Below are 10283 nucleotides of genomic sequence, written 5' to 3' on the forward strand. Positions count from 1 at the left end.
TGGGTTTAAAACATGGAAAACTGATATTGTCATAATTTAGCTGTGCAATAATGTTAAAACAAGTCTTTAAATGTTTATGACCCCAAAGAAACACACAAGTCACACACACTAGCAGAATTCAAAGACCATAAACCATCTATCCATAGCATTGCCGTTCAACACATGCATGCTTAGCTCTGTATAAACTCGTTGCACTTGCTTCCGTCCGTCTGTGTCATCCTCCATCACACCCATACAAACCTACCACGAGACCTTCTTAACACTAAGATGTGTGAATGTGTGAGTTGAAAATGTCAGAAATGATCCCAAACATGAAGTATTGTTTGTAATAACCAGAATTTAAAGTTTCAAAGGAATGTTGGTCGATATTCTCATTCTAATCGAAAGGTTGAGAACATGCACTTGACATACTGGGCATGTGGTGTAATATTGTAGTCATCCAGAAGAGGGTGGTACATTTGTGTGTGGATGTGACTATAAAAATACCTTATATTTTCATAGCTTTCATTCATGCAATGAAATGTGCAGTAAAGTGTACCATAGCACTCCTGCGTGTGTTTCTTATGGGGTCATAGAACATTACAGCCTCAAAAGAGATGCAAGGAGTTTCTGGTTTCATAAGGAATGGAGCTTCATGATGCCTTAAAAGATTTTTCCTTTTTTCTTGTTCTTTTCCATTGTCCTGAAAAACACAAAAAGACAAAAACATTGGTCAAGAAATTAAATAAAATAGTAAATTGTTAGTTATAGATGACGAAATGTAATTGTTAATATTTTTCCATTACTGGTACTTAATTAAAAAATTATTTTTAACATGAATACTTTTTTTTCTTTTTATGCCACCGCTTTTACGTTTACTGATGCTTTGCAACAAGTTTAGGGTCAGATTTTTTTTTTTTTAAGAAATGAATGCTTTATCAAAAGTGACAGTAAAGACATTTATAATGTTACATAAATAGATATTTTAAATATTTGCTGTTCTTTTGAACTTTCTATCAAAAATCCTGAAAAGAAAAAATGTACAGACCACAAACTTTTGAATGGTAGTCCATGTTTAACGTAAAAACTGAAAAATGATAACTGAAATTAAGTTTAGAAAGACATAAACCATAATATGCAGAATATATTGAATATCTCTTAGGGAATTTATTAAATCATACCTGTTTTTAAAATAACATTAACAAAATATTAATTAAATGTAAAAAAAAATTATTTAATTAAAAATAAATTAATTCATTTCAAATACACTAAAATCACTATTAATTTTGTATTACACTTTTTTTTGTTAAATGCTAAAACGATTTCAGGTTAAAATCTGATTCTGAATCCAGATTTTCAATGTGATCCAGATTTTTGGATGTGAGAGACAAATGGGCCAGTCAACTTGCTTGAATCTACTGCATGAGTGCGGTTCTGTATTTATTAAAAAAACATTTACTGCATAATTTAGGGACTGAATAATACAGAGAGCTACAGAAAGACTATTTTAAGAGAAAGCACCGAGGAATTGAGATGAAAGAACAGCGAGAGTCTCACTTTGATGCATCAAGTTTCTGCTGCTCCAGGATGCGTTGCTGGGCCTCCCAGTTGGCTTTTTCCTCCTGAAACTGGCGCCTCTTCTCCTCAAGCTCTTTATACTGAGCTTCTAGATTCTTCTTCATCTGTTCGTGACGCCTCTCCAACTGCATCAAAGATGCCCAAGGATTTTTGTGATATTAGCCATGACAAACAATGCGGAACCAAACCAAACACAAGCGTCCTCACATACACACCTCTGCCTCAGAGTCCTTCAGTTTTTGCTTCTTTTCTTTGACCTTCATCTCAAAGACCTGCTCCATCTCGGTCTCCATCTTCTTCATCTTCATCACATGCTCCCTCCTCTCCTCCTCCATCTGGGCCAGGGGACTCCTACAAGAGAGACATCATCACAACAATTGTAACCGAGGTGGAGAAATGTAGCATTACGTAACTTGTTCACCATTAGATCCTCTGCAGTGAATGGGTGCCGTCAGAATCTAAACGGCTAATAAAAACGTCACAATAATCCACATTCACTGCATAAAGCAATATTATGACTAAAGGGCTCATATTTTAGCTTTTAAGGTTAAAATGGACTATGATGGATTTGTTTCTTACAAACATGGAGCTTTTGATTCACAAGATGTTAACTGATGGACTTGACTTGTGGATTATTGTGATGCTTTTATGAACTCTCATTCTGACGGCACCCATTCATTGCAGAGAGGTAAATATATCGAAGACGAGACTTTTTAAGAATTTTTCACCACTAGACTACAAGGTTTGCAGGTTTGATCCCAGGAAAGGGTGATCTCAATAACATACTCAATGTTGTTTGGGGCAAAAACTGAAAAACATTTAAGTAAAAACAGAACTGTTCTCGTACTTTGTGAGCTGGCCCTTGTTCTTGGTGGCGTCGACCCCGTTGCAGGTGACGGCTGCTAGTTTCTTACTCCGGTAGTTTTCATAGTGAACATTATTGGTCACGTCCTTCAGGTCCTGCATGTGAGTCCTGCAATGGATTGTTTGATGACAGGTTAAACTTTGATTAAAACTCCAATTCAGTATTTTACTTTCAATGACTTGAAGCTGGAAACTTGTCAGGCCGAGCCTAGATAGAACACAGTGTTAATTCACAGTTTTCTCATGTAACACATCACGTTGTTTCTCACCTGATGAGCATATTCCTCAGAACCGTGAAGTCACAGTGCTCACCGTTCTCCACTGAAACAGGAAGAAATAGATGTTTTAGCTCAATAATAATCACACTGACTTTCAAACCCTTCAAAACGTTCAAATCTCTAACATTAAATTTTCAGCTTTCATTTAAAATGTCAAAATACAATCTTTAAAGCAATTAAACAAGAAAAAAAAAAGTAGGCACTACTTGCATATTCATGTGCAGGGCTATAACATATAAAGCTGTACAACTGTTAATTGTAACAATAAATGTTAACATGAAAATGCATTATTTTTGTGGATATATGCAGTTATGATAGACACTTAATATGAGATTGGACCTCTATTTTAATAAAATATGCAGTCAAAAACAAACGTTAATAGGGATGCATGATATATCAATACTATATCAGTTATCAGCTGAAGTTTTTTGAATTTACCAGTATCTGTCAATATTAGAAATGTAATTTTGCATGCTCATTTCCCTCTATTTTTACATTTAGATAACCTTTGCATCTATAGTAAATCTGAAAAGTCATAATATGACCCTGGAGCACAGAACCAGTCTTAAGTCGCTGACTCGCTGGGGTATATTTGTAGCATTAGCCAAAAATACATTGTATGGGTCAAAATTATTGAATTTTGTTTTATGCCAAAAATCATTAGGATATTAAGAAAAGATCATGTTCCATGAAGATATTTTGTAAATTTCCTACTGTAAGTATATCAAAACTTAATTTTTGATTAGTATTATGCATTGCTAAGAACTTCATTTGGACAACTTTAAAGGCGATTTTCTCAATATTTAGATTTTTTTTCACCCTCAGATTCCAGATTTTCAAATAGTTGTATCTCGGCCAAATATTGTCCTATCCTAACAAACCATACATCAATGGAAAGCTTATTTATAAAAAAAAAATGGACCCTTATGACTGGTTTTGTGGTCCAGGGTCACATATTGTAAAAGATATTGCTGATGCTTAATTTAACTGAAGCATTGTAAACATTATTTTAGCTTTTAGTATTTATTCTTAATTTATTTCGATAAAATAGTATGGAATTCTACTACTAGACATTTATTCATTATTAGTCGTAACGTGATGAGCAATATTGTACAGTATTCTTAATTTACTTAGACTAAATAGTGCAAAATTATACCTCTAGCCATTTATCAATTATGGGCCATAACATGAAAACAATAATTTGAATTATAATGTTGTGAGGACTACATCCACTTTAAACAGTTTAAGCTTTCTGTATTCCTAATTTTTAATTTTTAGAAAATAGTATAGAATTCCACAACTAGCCATTTATCAATAAGCGGCCATAACATGAAAATAATTAATGGGCCGATCATATCATAGAGAGAATTTTATTATCAGTGCATCCCTAATAATAAAAAAAAAAATTTAAAAACAAACATAATACAGTGACAAATTACACATTTACAAGCAAACAGGATCAGACACTGAGGTTGTTGACGGAACAAAATGAATCAGGTAACAATATCAGACAAACGAAAAATCAAAAGACACAGGTCAGGTGGTTGTCAATTAAACAAAAAACACAATTTAGTAATTAAACATCAAAACGGTTAAACAGTCACAAAAATAAACAGCAGGTTAGCAGTTCAGACCGCTGTTATGTGATCATACACAGGTTTGTATGATCAAACATAGTTGTCATCACATGGTATTATGGAAAAAGACCAGAGACACTGTTTTCTGAAAGATGGTGAAAGGATGAAACGTTTTCTGCAAGTCTAACCTGCACAGTTACAGCAGTTATAGAGCCCTACGATGCTTTACCAAGTGAGCATCTTACCTATAAGGAGAACTCATGCTGATTAACTGTCCCACGTGTCAATCATCTGCTACAACCACCTACCTGTGAGAGAGCCGTTGGAAGGGCGGGACTAAAGTCTCTCCTGAGGGAACACCCACTCAACCTGTGATTCATGGGCTACTACCACTAAAAATGGTGTGTTGTAGGAAGGGTTACATGGCATAGCGATGACAAGCAGAGAGACCAGCCAAATGGAGCTAGGAGGAGGGGCAGGGGGTGGAGTCATATGTCTAAAGGGATCATGGGATTTGTAATTTCCTCTTTGATGGGACAGCAAACTCCTGATGCTGACAGGTATAGATGGTGCCTCGAAACGGCATGCTTTATATTGGGTTGTATGTTAAGACAGTGTTGAGCAGAGGTTAGAATGGAAACATTATCACTCAGTCAACCCAGTCAAAAATGCTTATAAATGATGATGTCAATGTACTATAATATAAAATTATGTATGTAAAGGAAAAAAAGAAATGTTTTGACCACAGGGGTACATTTTGTATCCCTCAAAGTATTTAGATCCAAAATAGGGGTTGGAAATAAGTAATGGGAGGCATGCATGTCTGGATGCAAGGTTTTGTTTAAACATATGAGTAGGGCTGGGTGATATATCAAATATTTATGATGTATTTGCAATGATTTTGTTTGCTAAATCAAATGAAGACATAACATAACATCATAAATATTAAGGTAGTTTTTTAATTTGTGGTTATTAGTCTAGCTCTGTGTTCCCTCCTCATCTAGGAGTTGCAAAATATCTGCAGGTAAATATTGTTGCTTATTAAGACTGCCACATTAGTAAATATAATCATAATGGAAATATTATTTTTTTCTTGTGGTCATTTAGAGAAAAACTTATAAAAATTATTATTATTTTTAGAAAAATACTCTTTTATAAAAACTATATTTTCAAACTAAAAACTATATAATTTTATTTCAAATCTTTTCAAATGTTATTATATATTATATTATTGTATGAAGTAATTTGTAATTATACACACATACACACACATTTTATAAACATTACAAATTACATTATGTAACGATATACAATAAAATAATTTGAGTCCTAGAAAAAAAATGAAGTATATGTGATAAAATATTGTATCATATATATCTTTTTTTTTTACTTTTTTAATAATTACTAAATTATATTTTTTATTAAATCAGAAAAATGTATTACCTATTGGTCTCACACGTTACACATTATATACACACCCAACATATAGTTTTCAAAAGCTCAAATTAAAATATATTATGCAATAATAACACAATGAGGTTTTTAAAAATTTGCTTTTTTTATTTGAGGGTTTTTATTTGTAATGTATACTAAATTATCATTTTTTAAATCTCAACAAAAGTATTCATTTTTAATCTCACACTTTCTGATGCATTTGTACATATCAAATATTAGCAAAACTCTATCTCAAATACTGAGATGTATTTTTCTAGCTATATCGTTCAGCCCTACATAGAGGGTAATTAAGAACCTATAAACATGTTAGAGAGCAGTGTTGCTCTATTTTCTATGGGGGCTGCAGCTTATAGGTTTCTCCATCACTATTTGTAGAACACAAATCTGACAATCAGCAAAGATTCTGAGCAGCAAAAAGGTGAAAGAGGAAGGAGAGGGGGGAGGACTTAACGAAGAGCGTATAAATGAAAAATGGTTTTGTTTACCAATAATGCCCTCTGTCAGTCATGGAAAAGAGCAGACAGAAAGAAAAAAAGAGAAAAGAAAGAATGACACGTAAACAACCGAGGAAAAAAAAGACACACTCGCTCACCACACAACAACAATTCCAAATGAAAAAGTTTTCAGGGAGGAGAGGTTTGTAAAGAAAGAAATGTGGGGGAAGTACAACCACAACAACAAGTCATTTGTGGCCTATAATGAATAGAGGGGGTGACAATCTTTCTTTCTGGAAAACCTAACACCTCGTCGCCCTCCCTTTTCCAGAACCCCTCAGGTTGGACATTCGACCTGAGAGCCAAATCATCCAGCAAGCCCATGCACTTGTTTCACACGCACTGGAACACCCCTGTTCTCTTTAGAAATGGTACAGTCCTCATGACAAACTCATATGGGTCATGCTGATGCTGGCACGTACCTTCTGCCACACCCCAGGGGTACTGACGCCCTCTGACCTTCCTGCCATTTACTTCGATCACCACGTTGCTACCGACCACGGCCAGAGGCATCTTCTCCTATTGGTACAAACCACAGTTAATTAAAGTAAGCCTGTATCGACCGCACACCGAGAAAGTGAACAGACACAGCCGGGGTCTGATGTAGATTCGCATTGAACTTCAGAGCCACAGACGGGTCAGCCAACTAAATTGGTTCTGCAGCAGTTTGCATGTCGTCAATAATAACCTCAAGCTAACCTAGAGAAACAAACAACATTGTGGATGCTGCTGGGATAATTACAGACTTTAAAGACAAAACATTTCTCATTGTTTTTCTGTTGTCAAATTCAAAATTTAAGATGTAATAAGGCTGTACATGTTAACACTTGATTAGGGCTGCACGATATTGGAAAAAACCTCACATTGCGCTATTTTATTTTTCTGCGATATATATTGCGATATGAAAAAAAAAACACCACATGACTTGAATAGTTTATTTGGGGAAAAAAAGAATCAATGATTGGGGTGATTTTATAGGCGAGTAAATCAGCATAGGAAATAAACAAATTACAAGCATAGATAAATAACAGAACAACAATACAAATGAAATAAGCAGTGCTTTATATTTTTCAGGTAAGTCTAACAGTATTCAGGTACAGAAATTGAATAATCAAATGTAAAATAACACTGCATAGTCTTCACTGTATAAATTACATCTAATAAATCGGTGTTAAAGCTACAAAAGTGATTTTTCTTTGTTTTGTTGTTTGATTAACATTCATAACACAGAAAGCCTCAGGAACATTAAACTGCTGTAAACCAATATAGGCTATGGTTACACACATCCATTTTCTTTCTCAATTGTTTCCCTTCATCTAAGCCATAAGCAACTGCGTTTACAAGGATACTTGCAGAGCACAGTATTTCAGGCACAAATAGACGCAGAAGTGAACAGAAATCAGTGTTCACGTGCATCTGCGTGGCTCTCACCATGTCTACACCGGATGCGAGCCGCGATGTGCAAAATACAATGAACCCATTATAATCAGTGATGCTGTCTGTCTACACTGGATGCGGCACGGCACGACAAACCCCCGACAGTAAACTGATGCCGCATTCTATTTATGACGTACTGACACAAAGTTCAAATGATTGGCAACTGTCGCTTTGTGTAGACAGTCCAGTGTAGACAGACTTTGGGGCCGTTCACATGTCGTAGACACCGTGTCTGTGTGTGAGCAAAGAAAACAATCAGTATAAATATAACGATCAGTAGCCTATACTAAACATCGCACATCTTGCGATGTGACTATCACGGATGCGCACATCGCGATATCAATGCTGAAACGATATACCGTGCAGCCCTACACTTGATCCATTAGGAAATATGAACTAACAATGAACAATATTTTTAACAGGATCTTCAGGATTCTTACTGTGACTAATGAATTTCTATGGCTTTTCTACAGTTAGACTATGGACAACTTCCAGTTGATCAAGATTTTATATAAAATACATATATAATTTTAAAGAAAAATGTCCATGCAAAAATCTTTTTCTAACAGATTATATATTTCAGAGGATAATAAAAAAAAAAATTATATTCATTGACATTGCAATTACTTTTCCATGTCCATTTAAAAATTATACATTTTTTATAATAAATAATGAACGATACATATTACTTTTTGTTTTATAAATTATAAAAAAATGTAAATATATATATAATTTAAATGCACAAATTATATATAAACTAATTTTATCATTTACCAAATTTGGGGATCTCACAGTCAGGGCAACTCTGAATCTTTGTCAATTTTAGTTTATAAATATACTGGTGTTCGTTTTTAGTTCATAATGAATAAACTAATGTTGTCTGTAATTATCTGCTGTACTCCTGCCAATGTACAGTTTCTTTTAGTGCTTTGTATTAAGCAAATGGATTGACTCTTTACCTTTATCTTTCGGATCAGTTTGCTGTCCTCATCATCCTCTGTGTCGGGAAACTCGTAGATCTTGATTTTGTGCTCCTGGATCTCCTTCATGATCTAATGATGAGAGAACAGTAGTATTTGTAGTACTTGAGAAAAATGAGTCAAATTCAAATCATCAGCTGTAAAATGTAAAAATCACACATTAACACACACCTGTTTCTTGAACAGCTGGCACTCCTCTGGCGTGAGAGTATCGGCCTTGGCGATGAGTGGGATAACGTTGACTTTGTCATGAAGACGCTTCATAAACTCAATATCAAGAGGTTTCAGTCTGAAAAAAGATTCAGAATACAAGTGAATTGTGTCTAACAGTTTACACTTGTTTTGGTGATAATACATTATTATTTAGATTACTAAATTAATTACTGAATTACTGTACAGCAAGGTACAGTTACAGTGCAGTACAAAATTGCAAATCTATACTATGACAATATTACCGTTTTTATTTAAAATATTTATCTTTTAACATTGATACAACTACTGATTTACAACTAAATACTGAAAGTCAGGTAAAATAAATAAATGCATTAAAATAAAGTATAAATAAATAATAAGTAAATAAGTAATTAAATAAATAAATTAAAAATAAAATTGTATTTATAGTATAAATAAATAAATAAAGGGGTGTGACTATTCCAATTTTCTCTTAGGGGTATAAATGTATACCCTTCTATGCATAGCATATAGAATACAGTATAGAAATGTATAGAGTAGTTTATGATATAATACAGGTTATTGTAGTATAGTGCATTATGGAAATAATTTTAGAACTGAGTGAATTCATAATCCTGAAAAATCTTAAAAGCAAAAGTAGGGAGACCACGAAAACTACATGGAACAATGGAAAAAAAAAACAATAAAAAAAAGCATATGTTTTCACATGGTTTTGCACATGGGTAATATAAATATAATGAACGATGACAGTAACGGTAAGGTTAAGTAAAACATTGGATAAGTCTGCAAAGCTTATACATAAACCAAACACAAAAATGATCTGTGTCCTTTGAAGTGATGCAATAGAACTGAAACAAGTAAGGCACCAGAAACGGGCATGAATAAACAGACCAGAGCAGAGGGGCCACTGTCAGCACAGAGCCGCCACCACACAGCACTGAACGTTTTCTCATCGTTTCCTTCCAAACCAGAAAAATTGTGTCATGGAGGGAATGAGGGCTTCACTCTGTCTCTCTTTGCATCACTTTCGTTTGGGCTTCCAAACAAAGAGGCTGTTCTTACACTAAGCAGGGTTTGTGTGTGTGTTTTTGTGGCTTTGGGGGCCAGCTGAGGGGCTGTTTATACATTTCAGGAATGTCAAGACTGAAGATGCAACACAAAGGTCACAGAGATATGAATGTGGTGTCTCAAAAAGGGCATGCAAGAAAATAGCTGTTTGTAGACATAAGGCTACGGGGTCATACTATACTGTATGTAAATATAGAAGTACAGTGCTTCATTTGTCTATTCACAGAAAATAGATGATAAATTACAAACTTGTGAAAGTTTCTTTCTTATGTTGAACACAAAAGAGGATATTTTGAAGAATTTTGAAGAACCAAACTGTTGTTGGTCCCCATTGACTTCCATAGTAGGGAAATAAATACTATGGAAGTCAATGGGGACCAT

The 10283-nt window shown here is 34.3% G+C and overlaps 1 protein-coding gene across 7 annotated transcripts in view; it reads right to left on the bottom strand.

Annotated features, from left to right (window-relative positions):
* Positions 1-10283, bottom strand: part of LOC107654154 (septin-7-like) — a 36512-nt gene continuing 26229 nt past the window's right edge. For 5 of the 7 annotated variants that reach the window (XM_016441102.1, XM_016441105.1, XM_016441101.1 and 2 more), the window contains 9 exons: positions 8814-8931; positions 8622-8714; positions 6648-6744; positions 6217-6228; positions 2691-2742; positions 2405-2530; positions 1773-1908; positions 1537-1682; positions 1-682 (listed from right to left, as the gene is read on the bottom strand). In XM_016441102.1, the coding sequence (XP_016296588.1) occupies positions 643-682; positions 1537-1682; positions 1773-1908; positions 2405-2530; positions 2691-2742; positions 6217-6228; positions 6648-6744; positions 8622-8714; positions 8814-8931 (820 nt within the window). In that variant the 3' untranslated portion in view covers positions 1-642. The remainder of the gene's footprint in view (positions 683-1536; positions 1683-1772; positions 1909-2404; positions 2531-2690; positions 2743-6216; positions 6229-6647; positions 6745-8621; positions 8715-8813; positions 8932-10283) is intronic. The other 2 variants (XM_016441107.1, XM_016441106.1) reach the window with 1 other exon arrangement.

Source organism: Sinocyclocheilus anshuiensis, unplaced genomic scaffold (assembly GCF_001515605.1).
Source record: "Sinocyclocheilus anshuiensis isolate Anshui unplaced genomic scaffold, SAMN03320099.WGS_v1.1 scaffold115, whole genome shotgun sequence".
Lineage (NCBI taxonomy): Eukaryota > Metazoa > Chordata > Actinopteri > Cypriniformes > Cyprinidae > Sinocyclocheilus > Sinocyclocheilus anshuiensis.